Source organism: Schistocerca piceifrons, chromosome 9 (genome assembly GCF_021461385.2).
Source record: "Schistocerca piceifrons isolate TAMUIC-IGC-003096 chromosome 9, iqSchPice1.1, whole genome shotgun sequence".
Lineage (NCBI taxonomy): Eukaryota > Metazoa > Arthropoda > Insecta > Orthoptera > Acrididae > Schistocerca > Schistocerca piceifrons.
Window position 1 is genome coordinate 114,594,089 of NC_060146.1, and position 21,324 is coordinate 114,615,412.

General features: G+C 41.1%; 1 protein-coding gene across 1 annotated transcript in view; it reads right to left on the minus strand.

Annotated features, from left to right (window-relative positions):
* LOC124717032 (ESF1 homolog) overlaps positions 1-21,324 on the minus strand; it is an 88,774-nt gene that overhangs the window by 13,993 nt on the left and 53,457 nt on the right. Inside the window, exons 7-9 of the mRNA XM_047243687.1 lie at positions 17,399-17,685; positions 11,356-11,541; positions 7,461-7,634 (exon numbers count right to left, since the gene is read on the minus strand). Coding sequence (XP_047099643.1) covers positions 7,461-7,634; positions 11,356-11,541; positions 17,399-17,685 — 647 coding nt within the window. The remainder of the gene's footprint in view (positions 1-7,460; positions 7,635-11,355; positions 11,542-17,398; positions 17,686-21,324) is intronic.

Consider the following 21,324-nt stretch of genomic DNA (forward strand, 5'->3'; position numbering starts at 1 on the left):
TTACTAATTACAATCCTGTACTTTTATTATCATAAATATAACATAGTGCCTCAGTATTAATGGTATTTGAAACAAATACTTTCTCCCTGCCATTTTGTCAAAAACTTACATTTTTGTGACTGTGGCTACTTGCAAAAAAGCTTTACCAGTTATGAACCAACAGGTTCACGTTTAGATGGCTGTTCACATTTATATTACATTTGTTGCTGTTTACAATAGTTCTTCAGGGAAAAAAAGAGCAGCCAATAACTAGTGTAGACAATAACAAACAACAACTGTCATATAGATGTGAGCAGCCATTTGGAGATGCACGTATCAGTTCATAACTGGTAACAGCACTGTTCGTGTAAATACATAGTATTATTAACAGTTGCTGGTTGCTGTTTTCTCCTTTACAAGAATCAATTTGTAAAAAATTTCTTATCGACATGTAGAACCATCAGTTTCCTGAATGGCACTTAGAATGTTTTTAATATAGTATTTATTTTTGTGGTGATGCAGTGAGCAGCACAATTCTGTAGTATCAGAATACCTTCTTAGTTTTTTGGGCCCAAATCAATTATGTTCAAACAGAGACATATAGTTCTTTTTTTTCATTCTCCTGACAAATATCTGATTTGCCACACACAATGTTTTCCATTTTCACTCTTCAAATAATTAAGTGTTTCATGTAACTGTATGTGAAACTGTGTCTTCTAGTACATTTCATTTACAGTACAAAAAAATAAAAGAAAGACTCAGTATCTGTCCAACAGATTGAAACTGTGTGCCAAACTGAAACTCGAACACAGAACCTCACTTCTGCAAATGAAGCTCTCACCGACAGAGCAATCTAGGTATGACCCAAAAGCCACCCTCGCAGTTTAAGTTCTGCCATGTAGCCACTGTCACTTTCCAAACTTAACAGAAGCTCTCTGGCATATTTGGCAATACTAGTACTTCTGTAGACAATCCCCTCAGAAGAGGCTATTCCAATGCTGCCCCTGGAATGAGGGCACCTGCACCCCTGCCCTTGCCCACCCCTAACTGCACACGTGAGCAGGAGCAGGTAGTATAGGCTACCCACCAAACTGCCATATTGCATACGTCCTGCACACGCGTGAGCCGTTCGGCTGCCCCTACCCGAAGTGCAGTGCCTGTCGAGTACAGTCATTCACGTAACAGGCCAGCTTGAGACTGCCCGTACATCAGCCTTTTGACATTTCTCTGCAGTATCCTTATCCAGGAGGGCTAGTCCTGTGAAGCGTGCAGGAAGACTTCTGTGAAGCTCAGAAAGTAGGAGATGAGATACCAGCAGAAATGAAGATGTGAGGGTCACTAACCGTACCTCTGTCGGAAAGCGAGGTTCTGGGTTTGTATCTCGATCGCCACACAATTTTAGCTTGTGGAAATTTAAACAATACTGCACAATAGCTGAGGTAAGCTATTATGCAGTCTGCGCAGTTTCCAGATTTCTATCAGTTCTGAGCTAGGGAGCCAAAACAGAGAAAATGTGCTGATCTAGTAACTTACATAATGTGGCTTAGCGCTTTACTGTAAATACAGTCAAAAGAAACTTAAAAACTCAAGTGTAACTGTTCAAATATTTCAAGAAGGAAGCTATTAAGAGCATTAACTGGGATTTGACAGTCTGACAGCAAGGAAATACAATCAATGTGCTACAACCTGACAAAGCCTAAAATATACAGTTACAGTAATTGTAATTGAATAGATAAAAAAGTATTACAGTTTGCAAGCTTTCAAAACCAGTGGCTCTTTTTCTTCTGGAAGAAGTGCTGAAGAGGAAGGAAGAGGGGTGAAGGAAAAAGGACTGGTGAGGTTTAGGAAAAGGGGTATAGTTCGAAAAGTTTCCCAAAACAACGGGCCAGGGGAGACTTACCAGACGGGATGAGAAGGAAGGATTGACTGCTGGTGACTGCATCAGACAAGATCTGTAAACCTGAGAGCTTAAAGGTGGAAGATATGATAATATGCAAGACAGAGATTACTGCTAAAACTTCATGCACGAGTTAATAAGAACAAAAAGCTAAGTGCATTGTATGTGACAGAGCTTGGACAGGGACAGCGAAAAATAGACAGGTCAGAAAATGAAGGATATAGAAAACTGAATGGGAACGAAGAAAGGAATAATTCCTGTGATGAGATGCTGAGACTGAAGAAATTAATGTAAATTAAGGCCACGTGGGTGGTGAGAATCAAGGACATGTTGTAGCGCCAGTTCCCACCAATGGAGTTCTCTGCAACAGAATATTGGGTGATGCCAGTATACACCCTCTGCCTATGCCCATTCATCCTGATAACTTGGTGGTAGTCATGCTGATGTAAAAGGTCAAACAATGTTTACATTACAGCTGGTATATGAAATGTGTCATTTCACAGGTGGCTCTCCATTTGATAGTTAACATTTTGTCATTTACAAGGCTGTTATAGGTGGTGGCAGAAGGTGAATAGCCCCCCCCCCCCCCATACATTGTCTGTCAGCTCCCAAACCTATGACATCCATCTTGACCTTAATCAACTTTATACTTATCAACAACTACTTCAGCTACGAGGGGCAGACATACAAACAGATCAGGGGTACAGCCATGGGAACCAGGATGGCTTCCTCCTATGCCAACCTTACCATGGGCCACTTGGAGGGGGCTTTTCTGCGATCCACAAGTCTTCGGCCCCTGGTTTGCTTTAGATACATTGAAGACATCCTAGCCATATGGACTCTTGGTGAGGCTGACCTGTTGAGATTCCTGGAATCTCTACATATATTTCCACAATTAAATTTCACATGGTCCTATACCAAATCCAATGCCTTTCCTTGATATTGATCTCATCCTGACCAAAGGTTCATATTAAACTTATGAACAAACAACAGTGCTTACATTTTGATACATATTGCCTTTTCCATGTCAGGCATTCCCTCTCATATAGGTGAGGTCCATTCTGTCCAAGATTTTGCCCTCCATGCCTAGAATAGCTTCTAATCGCCCTCTCAAGTATCCTTTTCAGATCCTATGCTTCTTCTGTACTTGTCTCCCTACACTATGGCTCCTACCCCTATGACCATCCTCACTGCAAGACTTGCCCTATTCACCCTCCTACCACAACCTATACAAGAGCTGTAGCTGGCAAAACGTATGCTATCTGAGGGAGAGACACATGTGAAACGACAAATGTCATTACCATCTGTCGTGTAAAAGTTGTTTGGCCTTTTATATAGGTGTGACTATCACCAAGTTATCAGTTAGGATGAATAGGCATAGACAGAGGTTACATACTGGTAACACCTAATATCCTGTTTCAGAGCATGCTCAACAAAATGACAGTCGTGACTCAGTGCCTGTTTCTCCACATGTGGCATTGGATTCTTCACCCAGACACCAGTTGTCAGAACTCCGCAGGTGGGAACTGACACCACCACACGTACTTGGTTCTTGCCACCCATTTGGCCTTAATTTACATTAATTTCTTCAGTCTCAGCATTTCTTCACAGTACTAGTAATTTCCTCACTCCCTTTTAGTTATCTACATCTTTCATTTTCTGACCTGTCTATTTTTCGCTGTCCTCCTCCCACCTCTATCACATACAATGCACTTAGTTTTACGGCCTTATTAAATAAACTATTTAGCAGTAATATCTGTCTCCCATACTGTCCAATCTTCTACCTTTAAGCTCACAGATTTTCAAATCTCATCTGGTCCAGTCCCCAACAATCGGTCTTCCCTCCTCGTCGTGTCCGGTAATTCTCCCCTGACCCAGGGTTCTGGGTGACTTTTCAAAATTCTACTCCTCTTCCTGCCCCTTCAACCCTTCTGCCAGAAGAGGGAGCCACTGCCTCCAAAAGCTTGCAACTCTAATACCTTTTCTACGTGTGTTCTGTTGCCGCTTGGTGAGTAGATTTTTTTATCTATTCAATTATGTGCATTTTTAAAAATTGATTATTTTTATTTGTAAATTACAATAATTGGTTTATTAACTCCATTAATTGTTCACTGAAATCTTAAATTCCAAATTTTCAACCAATAGCTTTAATATTTTTTTTTTCCACCCCCCATGAACCATGGACCTTGCCGTTGGTGGGGAGGCTTGCGTGCCTCAGCGATACAGATAGCCGTACCGTAGGTGCAACCACAACGGAGGGGTATCTGTTGAGAGGCCAGACAAACGTGTGGTTCCTGAAGAGGGGCAGCAGCCTTTTCAGTAGTTGCAAGGGCAACAGTCTGGATGATTGACTGATCTGGCCTTGTAACAATAACCAAAACGGCCTTGCTGTGCTGGTACTGCGAACGGCTGAAAGCAAGGGGAAACTACAGCCGTAATTTTTCCCGAGGGCATGCAGCTTTACTGTATGATTACATGATGATAGCGTCCTCTTGGGTAAAATATTCCGGAGGTAAAATAGTCCCCCATTCGGATCTCCGGGTGGGGACTACTCAAGAGGACGTCGTTATCAGGAGAAAGAAAACTGGCGTTCTACGGATCGGAGCGTGGAATGTCAGATCCCTTAATCGGGCAGGTAGGTTAGAAAATTTAAAAAGGGAAATGGATAGGTTGAAGTTAGATATAGTGGGAATTAGTGAAGTTCGGTGGCAGGAGGAACAAGACTTCTGGTCAGGTGACTACAGGGTTATAAACACAAAATCAAATAGGGGTAATGCAGGAGTAGGTTTAATAATGAATAGGAAAATAGGAATGCGGGTAAGCTACTACAAACAGCATAGTGAACGCATTATTGTGGCCAAGATAGATACGAAGCCCACACCTACTACAGTAGTACAAGTTTATATGCCAACTAGCTCTGCAGATGACGAAGAAATTGAAGAAATGTATGATGAAATAAAAGAAATTATTCAGATTGTGAAGGGAGACGAAAATTTAATAGTCATGGGTGACTGGAATTCAAGTGTAGGAAAAGGGAGAGAAGGAAACATAGTAGGTGAATATGGATTGGGGGACAGAAATGAAAGAGGAAGCCGCCTGGTTGAATTTTGCACAGAGCACAACATAATCATAACTAACACTTGGTTTAAGAATCATGAAAGAAGGTTGTATACATGGAAGAACCCTGGAGATACTAAAAGGTATCAGATAGATTATATAATGGTAAGACAGAGATTTAGGAACCAGGTTTTAAATTGTAAGACATTTCCAGGGGCAGATGTGGACTCTGACCACAATCTATTGGTTATGACCTGTAGATTAAAACTGAAGAAACTGCAAAAAGGTGGGAATTTAAGGAGATGGGACCTGGATAAACTAAAAGAACCAGAGGTTGTACAGAGATTCAGGGAGAGCATAAGGGAGCAATTGACAGGAATGGGGGAAATAAATACAGTAGAAGAAGAATGGGTAGCTTTGAGGGATGAAGTAGTGAAGGCAGCAGAGGATCAAGTAGGTAAAAAGACGAGGGCTAGTAGAAATCCTTGGGTAACAGAAGAAATATTGAATTTAATTGATGAAAGGAGAAAATATAAAAATGCAGTAAGTGAAACAGGCAAAAAGGAATACAAACGTCTCAAAAATGAGATCGTCAGGAAGTGCAAAATGGCTAAGCAGGGATGGCTAGAGGACAAATGTAAGAATGTAGAGGCCTATCTCACTAGGGGTAAGATAGATACCGCCTACAGGAAAATTAAAGAGACCTTTGGAGATAAGAGAACGACTTGTATGAATATCAAGAGCTCAGATGGAAACCCAGTTCTAAGCAAAGAAGGGAAAGCAGAAAGGTGGAAGGAGTATATAGAGGGTCTATACAAGGGCGATGTACTTCAGGACAATATTATGGAAATGGAAGAGGATGTAGATGAAGATGAAATGGGAGATATGATACTGCGTGAAGAGTTTGACAGAGCACTGAAAGACCTGAGTCGAAACAAGACCCCCGGAGTAGACAATATTCCATTGGAACTACTGACGGCCGTGGGAGAGCCAGTCCTGACAAAACTCTACCATCTGGTGAGCAAGATGTATGAAACAGGCGAAATACCCTCAGACTTCAAGAAGAATATAATAATTCCAATCCCAAAGAAAGCAGGTGTTGACAGATGTGAAAATTACCGAACTATCAGCTTAATAAGTCACAGCTGCAAAATACTAACACGAATTCTTTACAGACGAATGGAAAAACTAGTAGAAGCCAACCTCGGGGAAGATCAGTTTGGATTCCGTAGAAACACTGGAACACGTGAGGCAATACTGACCTTACGACTTATCTTAGAAGAAAGATTAAGGAAAGGCAAACCTACGTTTCTAGCATTTGTAGACTTAGAGAAAGCTTTTGACAATGTTGACTGGAATACTCTCTTTCAAATTCTAAAGGTGACAGGGGTAAAATACAGGGAGCGAAAAGCTATTTACAATTTGTACAGAAAGCAGATGGCAGTTATAAGAGTCGAGGGACATGAAAGGGAAGCAGTGGTTGGGAAGGGGGTAAGACAGGGTTGTAGCCTCTCCCCGATGTTGTTCAATCTGTATATTGAGCAAGCAGTAAAGGAAACAAAAGAAAAATTTGGAGTAGGTATTAAAATTCATGGAGAAGAAATAAAAACTTTGAGGTTCGCCGATGACATTGTAATTCTGTCAGAGACAGCAAAGGACTTGGAAGAGCAGTTGAACGGAATGGACAGTGTCTTGAAAGGAGGATATAAGATGAACATCAACAAAAGCAAAACAAGGATAATGGAATGTAGTCTAATTAAGTCGGGTGATGCTGATGGAATTAGATTAGGAAATGAGGCACTTAAAGTAGTAAAGGAGTTTTGCTATTTGGGGAGCAAAATAACTGATGATGGTCGAAGTAGAGAGGATATAAAATGTAGGCTGGCAATGGCAAGGAAAGCGTTTCTGAAGAAGAGAAATTTGTTAACATCCAGTATTGATTTAAGTGTCAGGAAGTCATTTCTGAAAGTATTGGTATGGAGTGTAGCCATGTATGGAAGTGAAACATGGGCGATAAATAGTTTGGACAAGAAGAGAATAGAAGCTTTCGAAATGTGGTGCTACAGAAGAATGCTGAAGATTAGATGGGTAGATCACATAACTAATGAGGAAGTATTGAATAGGATTGGGGAGAAGAGAAGTTTGTGGCACAACTTGACCAGAAGAAGGGATCGGTTGGTAGGACATGTTCTGAGGCATCAAGGGATCACCAATTTAGTATTGGAGGGCAGCGTGGAGGGTAAAAATCGTAGAGGGAGACCAAGAGATGAATACACTAAGCAGATTCAGAAGGATGTCGGTTGCAGTAGGTACTGGGAGATGAAAAAGCTTGCACAGGATAGAGTAGCATGGAGAGCTGCATCAAACCAGTCTCAGGACTGAAGACCACAACAACAACAACAACAACAGCTTTAATTTCTCAATTAGAACAACATACTTATGCCACCACCTATTCAAGTGTTGGCATTTGTCAACCGATTATCTTGCTGAAAAGCTACATGCAAAATTGTGTTTAATACAAATTTACCTGGAAATCATCCTCTGTATTGGCAAGTTGTTCCTCTTTCTTGGCTTTCTTTCCTAGTTTCTTCTTCTTTCTCTTCTTTTTGCTGCCAGATTCCGCTTCTTGAATAGATTTTAAACTGAAATGCTTCTTACTCTCCTGGCCACTATCTTCCAGCATTAGAAGCTCCAATTCAGCCTAGACAATATACTTATGGTTAGGGGACATTAATGAGAAACTTATACTTGTCGTTACATATTTTTCACAAGCACTGTGCATGTGCATCACTAACCCACATCCCAACACGCACGCACACAAGAAACATTCCACGTGGGGAAAATATATATACAAAACAAAGTTGCTGTGACTTACCAAACGAGAAAGCGCTGGTAGATAGACAATAAAAAACACACAAACACACACACAAATTTCAAGCTTTCACAACCTAAGGTTGCTTCATCAGGAAAGAGGGAAGGAGAGGGAAAGATGAAAGGATGTGGGTTTTAAGGGAGAGGGTAAGGAGTCATTCCAATCCCGGGAGCAGAAAGACTTACCTTAGGGGGAAAAAAGGACAGGTATACACTCACGCACACACGCAAATATCCATCCGCACGTATACAGATACAGGCAGACATATGTAAAGGCAAAGAGGTTGGGCAGAGATGTCAGTCGACTGACTCGCACACACACACATATCCATCCGCACATATGTCTGCCTGTGTCTGTATATGTGCGGATGTGTGTGTGTGTGTGTGTGTGTGTGTGTGTGTGTGTGTGTGTGTGTGTGTACGCGCGGGCTAGTGTATACCTGTCCTTTTTTCCCCCATAAGGTAAGTTTTTCTGCTCCCAGGTTTGGAATGACTCCTTACCCTCTCCCTTAAAACCCACATCCTTTCGTCTTTCCCTCTCCTTCCCTCTCTCCTGATGAAGCAACCTTAGGTTGGGAAAGCTTGAAATTTGTGTGTGTGTTTTTTATTGTGTCTATCTACCAGCACTTTCTCGTTTGGTAAGTCACAGCACCTCAAAAAAGAGGAGGAGAGGTGATGTGCTGGCCCTTAACTACGTTGCCTCAGACTCGAGAGTTGAAATATTAAAAGTTGTGGCTGGTTTCATTGTCTAGAGTCTGGGATATGTAGTTGATTGTCTAGAGTCTGGGATATGTAGTTGCCGCATTACAGGCCAAATACTGCTGAGTCTACAATATACAATCTGAATATACACGTGAATCGAATGGTCGAAGGTTCCTATCACTCGGTAGTTGCGAATTTTGAATGCAACAGAGAGATTTATAAATGAAAGATTGCAATTAAATAAAATCTGCAGGTACTATTTTTAACAACTTCAAATGATGAGTACGATAGCAGAAGTACGTTTAAGAATGCCATTTATTACTGTAAAACTCTTATTGGTGTCGATGGTCCAGCAATTAAATAAAATATAAGTTGAATAACAGGGAAACAATAGATTCCTACTTCACATAATTAGTTACGAACAACAACATAGCTCACAAGATATTCACTTCTAAACGCATACTACTACTTCACTGCACGGAAATCTCACAAGTGCACAAGTCAACACTACGAAATATTTCTATCTCCTGCGACCACGTGCAAACTGCTCCACTCTCCCAAGTCTTTCCTGCGACCTTACATCGCCGCTTCCCGTCCGGCACTCTCCCGTGTCCTGTGCGACCCGATCGTCGTGCCGTCCTGTTCAGTACCCTCCTGTGTCAAGGGCCACCCGATGCTCCTCCCTCTCTTCCATACAGTCTCCCCAATAACGAGTGCTGTGATTGGCTAGAGCGCTCCTGCCATTTCTCCGAGCCAACACACACTCTCAAACATATTGAAACACATTCAAAATACTGGATTTACATTTGTATAACTTAAATTTAAATAAATATTCCTTCAGCTGGACCGTAAACACGTTCTAACATCCATTATAAACCCATAAACAAATCAAATAAACTTATATCAAAGGAATAGAAACAAAAGCAGGCCAGTAGCCAAATGTCTCTGTGCTTTCTAAACCACAGTAAATATTTGACCAATTTCTTCACGACTAGTATATATTGGATATAAACAAAGACATAGACAAATAAATATATTTATAAGCATGCTGCTACCATTTTTTTGTGTAACTGTGGAGTACTTGTGGCCTGATGTGACCAATAGTAATCGTCCACTTTGACCTCCAATAACTCGTGTACTATTCAAGTTACATGCCTGTAATTCACACCAATTTAGGTTTACACTAACAGCTTTCTAAAGACACATCGATCAACAAAATCAGATGAACAATTTAGATTTTGGAAATTCATTACTGGGTGTTACTTGTAAGATTTATAGTCAGATACTAAACTTTAAACTAATAAAGATATTGAAAATCTGATTACATCATCAGAATCGTCATGCAAATAATGGTAATGTACATGTTTCCTTTTAAGGTATCACGATTCCCCTAGCTATTATTAGCTTCTACATGAGCTGTGAAATGTCTGCTATTACGGTTTCACAAAGTCCACCACCTTCGGCACTCCCAGCATACACAGCTCCTTCATCGACACAAAGCACAGTCCTCGACACTGTGTCAACATGGAATTCCCAGCCACACGGTTGGCCTGGAACACATGCTGGGGCTGCCCCTCTTGCTCCGGCCGATGCTCGGCACCACGCGGTTGCCGAGGAGTCCCGGCTTGGCGAGCGCCCATGCAGCCGTGCCAACTCCGAACTCGGAACATTTTCAGGGTGCCACAACTTGTCCGTTACCCCACAAGTGACAGGTCGTGCAGCTGTCACTGCACAGATAATAGGGCGTGTGACCCCAGACGTGTCAACAAGAACTGCTGTGAACTTGTTATTAGCAGTGGGACTATAGGTAGGTACAACTCTAGCCTGTCTTCCATTCACGCTACAGTATTGACATACACAGTCGTGACTGGTGCTGTCAAAGGATAACTTGGAAGATGCAATTGCACACCACCGTCTTCCACAAAGAAAGCAGATGCCTGCACGCAAGTGATAGTCATTTGTGCATATGACATAGACCTGTTAAGTGCTGTCTCATTGAGTGGATTTGTCCGAGACACACTGAAAAAGCTACAACTCTCGTTCACCTTTTATGTTTCTGGAGGGGAGGCTAAGCAATGCTCAGTACATGCAGAATGTTGTTAGACCTGTTCTTTTGCCATTCTTGCGACGAGAAGGTCATGTGTTGTTCCCACAGGACAATGCTACCGCACACCCACCCCTGAAACTCAATGTGCTGTGCAATACATGAAACAACTTCCTTGGCCAACACAATCTCTGGACTTGTCTCCAATCGAGCATGTGCAGGATACAATGGGACGAGAAATGGCTTGTGTGACTCGTCAACCAAAAATTCTTACACAATTATATGAACAGGTCTAGCAGTCGTGGCATAATGTATTCCAGGACAGTATATGCTATATGCACAATTGACTGGATGCCAAAGTCAGAGCCTGTGGAGGCTACACCATGCACTAATATGTGTGTTTCAGCATGGGCTGATACCTGGCATCTCTGAACCACTTGTGCTACTGATCTTTAAATGTAATTATTCGATATACTCCATATGCACCGTTTCAACAATAAATCTTGAGTGAATTGGAAACTTCCAAAAGGGGTAATTTTTTTCTGGCAGTGTATATTCTAATTTTTTTGTTTCCTCGAACCACTGCGCAGTCCAGTGCAGTAAACTAATAAAATCAAGAGTCAAAGGAACACCCTACGTTCTAGAAGACAATTATTCAAGGGCAGAAACCCATTCACTCAAAATATTTTTCTCAAAGCACTACTTTTCCTCCTTACTTCGACTCCATACAGACAATGTCTCAGGGAAAGGACTAAATAACGAAAAATTTAACAAGTAATGCAAGGTGTGAATATGATATAATTACCTTTCTTCGTTTTTCTTCTTCATCATCGTCGTCATTATCATCACCACCATCTTGCCGTTTCCTTTTCTTTTTCTTATTTTCCTTTGGCACTGTATCCTCCAGTTCCTCCTTAAAATACGGATCACTCATGTCTATATCTGAGGGAATTTCATCATCACTGAAAGGTACAGCTTCTCCATTCTCCTCCTGAAATGTAAAAAACATAAAGAGCATTAATTCACAATTACTACGATTCATCCCATTGTCTTTATATCATTACTATATTACTTATTCAAGCACAGAAACTACTCCATCTGCACTAGACTTCCGGTGATACAAATGGGTTGTTTTCACAAAAGAGAGGGCCATAATTCCATAGACACCAAGTGAAATGCTTAGAAGACATGCAGGCTTAAAAGATAGAATGTGTATCATCTTTTGCTAAGTATGTGTAAATATATCGTCATATTTCTTTATAATTTTAAGAAAAATGTATCACAAGTCTCAAAGGTGATTGCAGTGAGCAGATGACAAGTCCAAGGCTGAAATAGCAAATGAATGGTTGAATTCCCTTTAGCAGTCAAACAGCAAAACACAGTGGAACATACTACAATAAGATTCAAAAATATTGTTACTTTTTTATACTTTATGTGCTATTCTTTTTGGCTGAACTTATATTTTTTACTTGCACTGACAGTTCTTGGACAGCAGTGGCAAGGAATTCAGTTTTAGATTATATAGCGAATGCTAAAGTGAAAGCCCCCCTATAACTGGGACCGTTAATCCAAAGATCAGAAGTCAAGAGTGTACCACTTCCAACAGGATTGTGCACTGTGCTGTTTAAACCAATCTGCTGATTGGTGAGAGCTTTACCTTTGCCTCAACAGTATAAAACACTCTCAGCCATTTTAGAGGTGTGGTTTCTTTTTAGCTTTTGATAACTTCACTGACTATTTTCTTTTAATTTGCCAAAATTTCTGCATTAGATTTTAAACCAAAAATGGAATATCATGCAGTGAGGCGACGATAATTCAGGATAGGCATTTCGGGATGTCACTACATTAGTACCTAAGCTAAAATTCAGTGTCCTCAAGTAAAATAGTGAGAAGATGATGATCAAGGAGAGAAAAATATTAATTTTGGATATTGGTATTTGAAACTGTAAAATCACTATTAAAATCATTTATACATAACTTTTTGGATGGACACAAAGATGTAAATCTACACCTACATGGCTAGTCTGCATCTGACGAAGTGCCTGGCAGAGGGTTCATCACCTTCAAGCTATTTCTCTATTGTGAGGAGAAACAAACACTTAAATCTTTCCATGTGAGCTCTGATTTATTTTATTACAGTGATCATTTCTCCTAATGTATTTGGGCACCAACAAAATACTTTTGCACTCCTTCCTGCTGCAACAAAAAAGTCCTTTCTTTTAATGATTGCCACCCAAATTCACTTATCATATCCGTGACACTCATTCCCCTATTTCTCAATAATACAAAATAAGCTGCCCTTCTTTGAACTTTTTCAATGTCCTCTGTCAATCCTATCTGATGCGGATGCCTCCTCACACAGCGATACTCCAGAAGAGGGTGGACAAGTGTAGTGTAGCCAGTCTCTTTAGTAGACCTGTTGCATTTTCTAAGTGTTCTCTCAATCAATCATAGTTTTTTGTTTGCCTTCCACATAAAATTATCTATGTAATCATTCCAATTTAAATTATACATAATTGTACTCGCTAACTATTTAGTTGAATTTGTATGATTAATCATGTAACCAAAATTTAGCAGATTTTTTTTTTTTTTTTTAGTACCCAGGTGGATGTCTTCACACTTTTAATTATTTAGAGTCATTTTCCATTTTTTGCATGCACTGATACCTCATCAAAATCATTTTTGAATTGGTTTTGATCATCTGATGACTTTATGAAATAGTAAATACAGCATCATCTCCAAACAATCTAAGAGGGCTGCTCAAATCATTTTTATAGATCAGGAACAGCATAGGGCTTATAACACTCCCTTGAGGAACACCAGATATAATTTCTGTTTTACTCAATTTTCCATCAATTACTATGAATTGTGACCATTTTGACAGGAAATTGCAAATCCAGTCACGCAACTGAGATGATACTGCATATGAATGTATTTCCATTAGAAGTGGCTAAGCCCTCTGGAAATATAAAAATATGGAATTCACTTGTGAGGCCAACTGATAGCACTTATTACTTCAGCTGAATAAAGAGCTTGTTGTGTTTCATAAAAAAAATATTTTGTGAATCCATGTTAGCTATCTGTAGTAAACTGCTTTCATTGAGGCAATTCACCGCACGTTCCAAAATCCTATGGCAAATTGACGTTAGTGACATAGATCTTTAATTCAGCAGATTATTCCTATTTCCCTTCTTTTCTTTTTTGCTTCCACAATAGTGTTACGACCTGTTTTGTGTACCATGGAGGAATCAGTACCATCATTTATGAATTTATTTGGTATATATCCCTCAACAGCCATCATCATCATCAATACTATTTCTTTGAATTTAAACCACATCTGGTGTACGGGCTACGTACCTGATCAAATCTTTCATGTCTGATAAGCTCACATACATACTACAGTACTAGTCACCTGCTCAAAAGAGCACACTGGTATCTTTGGATCGGTGTAGAACTGGTACCAGTTGGTTACATGGCCCTACAATAGTGGTGTGTCAGCTGTGAAGTGGTGCTTATTGACAGTTGGCAGTACGGAATCATTGCTCTAAGGTGTGGTGATGTGGCAGACTGGAGCTATCACAGATGGGCAAATGAAGTTGCCCGATTTGTTAGTGCATTAGTGTGGATCATCCAACGTATCCTGCAAGGCATGGTGTACCACTCACAGCTGTAAAACACGGAGTACGAACAGTGGCCATAAAAAGAGCCTAACTGACAGGAAACAGAGACGAATCAGGCCTTGTCAATGACAATCTCTTACAAACTCAACAGCAATTGCAGATCCATCTTGTGCAGTTTCTGAATGAACATTGCAATGAGAACTGCGTGCAACAGACATTTGGAGTCATGTACCTTGAAAAAGGTGATTTCTACGAGTGACGCATTAAGCTGCATGTCTTCAGTGAGCCAGACTGGAAGTGTGTATCGTGGTCTGATAGAGTCACAACTTTTCTCTCTTCTCAAACAGTGCAAAGCACTGAGTGTATCAACTTTTACCCCATAATTTGTAGGAGGGTGCTGTGTTATCTTGGGAGTAATTTTTGTATCACGACTTGGGCCCACTCATTTTGATTAGTGTGGACATGAACAAGGATGATTAATTCAATATTAGCAGTGATCAAGTGCTGATCTTGCCTCTACATCTTCACCACAAATATGTTGTGAACATTTCCATCTTCCCAGGTGGCGAAAGCTGTGTTCACAGAGCTGCCAGCATACATTCCCGGATGACGAACATCCAGTGACCTTATGGCATCTCGACTGGTTAGCTAAATCACCCAGTTGCAATCCTATCAAAATTGTCCGAGGCTATTTGGAAGTATGGGTTGAATGTAACACTCAGTATCTTTGCAATTTCGTAGCTCTAGAGATGTGGTTCCCAACCTGGCAGTAATTACCCCCTAAGAGGGGGCAAAATTCAGTCGTGAAACTAAATTATTTCCAAAAGATTATTACTATTGTCGTAATTTTCAAAGACTCTAATACTGATTATATAAGTTATCAATAATTACTTTTTCTCATTTAGTAGCATTATGCAGTAGAAATTATGTGTTCCTCACATTACGTAACAAACGCTAAATATCTCAAGAAAGTGTCTTCTCCGAGTTGTAGATAGTACCAGTAGTTCATTACTCATTTTGAAACAGGTAAATGAATTAATTAACAGCATGAACCAGAACCTGCAGTAGTTCATTACTCATTTCAAAACAGATAAATGAATTAATTGACAGCATGAAATAGTAGTAACTACACAAAGGCAACTATAGCACTGTATACAGTATTATTATTATTATTATTATTATCACTAGTGGCTGCAGCCAGTCATAAAGCATTGACAGACTGCAGTCTTCCAATTTCAGCCAGTTCAGAAGTAAGGAGTGCAGCAATCAAGTTATTTATGAACAGTAGGGATAGTGCACACATTTTAACTTCATTGATTTGAAATCGGTCTGCAGTGTGCAGGTCAAGCAAGTGTTTGCAATGGAAAGGACTAATGCAGGGGCAGTGTGATTTGTAACAAGTGTCTACCCTCACTGTGAATAGTTGGATAGCTAGCTTTTTTACCTGAGAAAGAGTTGTGGGTAGCACTTGCAATGCCCCTTGAATTGCTTTGTCATTCATTCTAAAACACACACACACACACACACACACACACACACACACACAAACAAAATGTCATTCATCTTTCATAATTTTAAAAATGTAAGTGTTCCAAGAAAAGTCTTTCATTCTACAGTTCAGTTAGGTGTTAATGTTGCTGATAATGTGTTTTCACGTGTGCACAGAAAAGCTGAAGGAACTTCTAGTCCCTCTTTCTATCTGAGCTGAGACCATTATCAAGATGGAGGCAATGTTAAACAGTTTTAGCATGATGTCCCTGGGGCACCCAATTTCTTCTCCGGTCTGCATATTTTCTGAGGATAATAAGAGGGTCATTCAATAATTAAAGAGACAAATTGGTCTGGGGAAAAAAACTGTTAGTATGGCAAGTTCGCTACTTTTATGGCTTTAAGTTGGCATCGCTGAGATGCGCCCTGAGCAGCTGATGTATCAGCATTGTTTGGTTTACAAGCTCAAAAATACATTTCAAGATGGCGAGTCTGCTTGAAACGTCCACATTATTTGAACAATGTTCTGTTACTCGTTTCTTACTTGCTGAAGGCAATCAGTGAATATGTACTGCAGAATGGCTAAAGTTCATTTTGAAGGTTTATGAATTGTGCAAATTTTTACAAGTGGGTAGAGCAGTTCAGAAATTGTTGCGACTTAGTGGCTGACAAATACCGTTCTGGCTGAGCAGTTGCAGTTTCAACTACCTCACTTGAAAGTCAAATTGGTGAAATTATTCGTGCTGGCTGCCATATGACAGTGGAAATTACAGTTGATAAGGCTCAACTTAGTACTGGTACAGTTCATAACATTATCTGTAACAAACTGAAGTACCACAAAACATATCCAAGATGGGTCCCACCGGAGTTGATGCGGCTACACAACGAAACAAGGTTGAGAGTGAGCACAGAGCTAAAGGAACATTATGAAAGAGATGGTGAGCACTTCCTCAACAAAATTTTAACTTGTGATGAAACTTGGGTTCACTATTATGAACCAGAATCAAAAAGACAAAGCATGCAGTGGAAGCACACCAACTCAACTGTCAATAAAAAATTCAAAACCCAAGCATCAGCAGGAAAAGTCATGTTGACAGTATTTTGGAGTGTTGAAGGTCCTGTTTTTGTGATTATCTTGAAAAGCAGCATACAATGAACACCCAATACTACGTGGATTTGCTTTTAGACAAGGTGAAGCCAGCCACGAGAGAGAGACATCGTGGATCTCAGAGGAGAGGTGTGACTCTCCAACAAGACAACGTATGTCCTCATATTGCTCAACTAAACCGTGAAACCAACAACAAAATGGGCTGGGAAGTACTGCCCCATCCCCCTTACAGTCCTAATCTAGCACCTAGTGATTTCCATTTGTCTGGTGCACTGAAGGAGGCATTACGTGGGATGAGGCTTCAGGACAATGAAGACGTGAAAAGTTTGTGGGAAACTGGTTCAAACATCGAGATAAAGATTTCTTTGCAGCCAGAATAAAAAGGCTCGTAGCTTGTCGGAACAAGTGCGTAAATGTTCAAGGGGATCATGTTGACACGAAGAAAAAGTATTGTTTTGTAAAAATAAACACTTTTTTCTCCAGACCAATTTGTCTCTTTATTTACTGAACGACCCTCGTATGGATCTACTTCTATTTACGTGTTCTTGTTATACCATAATTAGCTCAATGCTGTAATGAATGACTGACAAAAACATGACGAATATAAACACAGACGCAAGCTGAGGCCAGACCTGATGGCTCTGCTGCTTCAATTTCTTTCTCTCCTCCCTGCGCTGCCTCCTCTTCTCGCGCTTCTTGGCGAGCATCTCCTCGAAAGGCGTGGCCTGGCTGCCACCCGACTTGAGCCGTTCTTTCACCAGCTTCTCCGTCTTCTCCTTCAGACCCAGCCCCCACGTCACTTCCATCTGGACGTCCTCTGCCCTCTTTTTCTTGGCCTGTTCCTGACGCTCGGCCTCCTCCACTAGCAGTTTGTACCGCGACAACATGTCACCGTTCTTCGACTGTTCTTCTTCTGATGCTACGAAAAAGAGAGATAAATTATTTAAAATGAGAGAAACTACAGTGGTTCCAAAGATGAATACTTAAGGAAAACCACATTTCTTGTCATTAAAACTGCAACACCTGGAAATACTACAAATGAAATCTTGATAGCACATGTTTATAATATAGTAGGAGGAGCACGATATTTTTAGGATATTTGGGCATACACACGGTGTAAAATTTAACACACAGAGCTGCCATCTCTGGCAGCAAAAAGGGCCCTAACGCAGCTGGGCATACAGTCAAACTGAGCTGGGATGAGATGAATATGTCATACCATGCCAGTCACAGTGTCTAGTCGGTGGTGGCATGACAATCTCTCAGCAACTCACAACCAGATGTTTTCTCTGTCTGAGAGATCTGGAGAACATCCTGGTCAGGGCAACTGTTTAACATCCTCTGTATTGAAGGAGGTCAGGATAGAATGGGCAACACACGACCTTGCATTATTTCGTCACAAGATGTCACAGAGAACTCATAGATAGGGCACAGTCACCATCATCATTATCATCTTGGACAGTTTCCAGCCTCTGGCCAGGTCTGTGTGGAACATGGCCTCTCCACCATCTTCTGTCTCGCCAACATCTCTCCGTCTTCTCCTTTCTTCTGGACGCATTCCTCTACTCTTTTTGGCCATCTGTCTCTCGATCTTCCTCTTGGTCTCTTTCCTTCCACTTTCATCTCATGTATCCTCCTGTGTATCCTCTTCTCTTCCATTCTCTTAACGTGTCCATACCATCTCAGCCTCAATTTCTCTATCTCCTCCTGTAATGTTTCCACCTTCATTAACTCTCTGATCCTCTCATTTCTTAACCTGTCTATCTTTGTCACTCCAATACTGTTCCTCAAGAATTTCATCTCGCTAGATTGTACTTTGCTTTTCTCTCTTCCTTTCACAACCCAGGTTTCGGATCCACATGTCAGGATCGGGACACAGTATGACTGGTGTATAACCTTTTTACTGATTTGGGGTACATCCTTGCTCCATCTCAGGCTTCTGACACTCTTCCGAAATGCTTCTGCCTTTCCTTGCCATTTTTTCCATCTTCCTAAGTACTTGAAACTCTCCACTCTCCTCAATCATTCCCCACCAATTGTTATTCCAGTTGTTCCTCTCTCCTTCTTTGTTGTTGTGATAATCATCTTACTCTTACTTATACTAAATTTCATCCCACATGTCCAACTGTTCTTGTACTTCCACCTCCTTATTCCCCCAAATCATCAGATCATTTGCAAACACCACAGCTTTCAAATGGCTCTGAGCACTATGGGACTTAAGTTCTGAGGTCATCAGTCCCCTAGAACTTAGAACTACTTAAACCTAACTAACCTAAGAACATCACAACATCCATGCCCGAGGCAGGATTCGAACCTGCAACCGTAGCGGTCGTGCGGTTCCAGACTGTAGTGCCTAGAACCGCTCGGCCACTTCGGTCAGCTCCATAGCTTTCATCTTCCTTTCACCAATTACTTGTACTCATTATACCATCCACCACTACAATGAAGAGTAATGGTGAAAGTGTACTTCCCTGCCTCAAGCCATTCTTCTGTTCAAGCCAAGCTGATCTCTCTCCTCCCACTTCCACACAGCTCACACTTCCATGGTACATTTCCCTTATCCTCCAAATAATATGTTTTGCTACTCCTCTCTTCCACACTTTGCTTCTACGTACACTATCATACGCTTTTTTAATGTCCAGGAAGGTGATTAGTAGATCTGTTCCATATTCATAGTGCTGTTCCTGCAGATGTCTTACAACAAAAATTAGATCCACCATGAACCTTCCTGTTCTGAAGCCATATTGCTCTTCTCTCATTCTTCCTTCTAATTTTGCCAAAATTTGAGCTCCCAAAATATTCTCAAAAATCTTAGCACAATGACTCGTCAATGTTATCCCCCAATAGTTCTTGCACTCTTTTCTATTTCCCTTCTTAAAGATCGGGACAATTATTCCCTTCTTCCAGTATTCTGGGATCATCTTCTGTCTCCACACAATTTTCATTACTTTATATAGCCATTGTATCCCCACCTCTCCTGCTGCTCTCACCATCTCTATACTTGGCTCATCCAGACCTTAAATACATCAGAAATGTAATAGCTGCTGCCCATATTACCAGCAGTGAGAACTATAGGTACGTGTGTTGTCTAACCAATCGGTCAGATACTAGGTCCGTATGATGACAAGTTCAGTGTGCCAACATTTGTTCTCTTCAGAGCCTCCACAGACAGATATGTCCATAGTCATACCGTACATGGAACCAGGACTCTGAAAAGACAATGCAGTGCCACTACTGCATCAACTGTTGTCATCCCTCCGCACAACCGTCAGCCCAACTCTCCCCACTGCTGCAGCACAGGAAGGTGCAAGAATCACCACCATGGTGCTCCTGATGCCATCACACAGACTGTGTCGATACTTGTCTTGCTCCAAATTAGCCCATTTCCTGAAACAATGTACACGATGTTGCTGTAAGATTCTACACGGATAAGTATATATTATGTCCTTCCTCTCGGCCACCAGTCATGTGGGACCGCTGAAATTCCGCACAACAATGAGTACAGCCCTCCCGAACTCGGCCACTACATATTTGAAAGTGCCGTCATAAGCTGACCGATATGAGCACCTGTATCGCTGAACGATGAACTGTAGTCTCGAAAGACCACAATCCTCTCACTGTCAGGCCCCGGCACATGCTGTCAGATGTTTCTCCTTCTTACACAAAAAATGCTGTCAGATGTTTCTCCTTCTTACACAAGTCATAACACAATCTCAAAAACAACTAATGATCAAATGCCATTTCTGAATGAGTAACTTACTGTGAGATCTCTTTCACATTCAAAATGAGGACGGCACTACTCTTACCCACTTTGTGAGGCTGCATTAAAATATTAACTGTTTGCATACGCTAGCACATCAGTTTGATATTTCTTGTATGCTGCCTTCATGGTGTTGCAATTTATTGGACGACAGTGTATTATAACCTTGACAGAAACTTCCTGGCAGATTAAAACTGTGTGCCGGACCGAGACTCGAACGCGGGACCTTTGCCTTTCGCAAGCAAGCGCTCTACCAACTGAGCTACCCAAGTATGACTCACGCCCCGTCCTCACAGCTTTACTTCTGCCAGTACCTCGCCTCCTACCTTCCAAACTTTACAGAAGCTCTCCTGCGAACCTTGCAGTTCTGTAGTTCTGAAAGGTTCGCAGGAGAGCTTCTGTAAAGTTTGGAAGGTAGGAGATGAGGTACTGGCTGTGAAGACGGGGCGTGAGTCGTGCTTGGGTAGCTCAGTTGGTAGAGCGCTTGCCTGCGAAAGGCAAAGGTCCCGAGTTCGAGTCTCAGTCCGACACACAGTTTTAATCTGCCAGGAAGTTTCATATCAGCGCACACTCTGCTGCAGAGTGAAAATCTCAACCTTGACAGAAGTTGCAAGTATATGTGAGCACAGGATTTGTGCTAATTTTACATATACTTACACTCCCCTTTCACTTGCACAGCTGTTTTGTGGGATATGGTATCTAAGAAAAATACACTATTTATTTAGCAAAACAGAGCAGTAAGAATATTATGTTATGTAGATTATCATACATTTTGTGGAGGTCTCCTCAAATATTCTG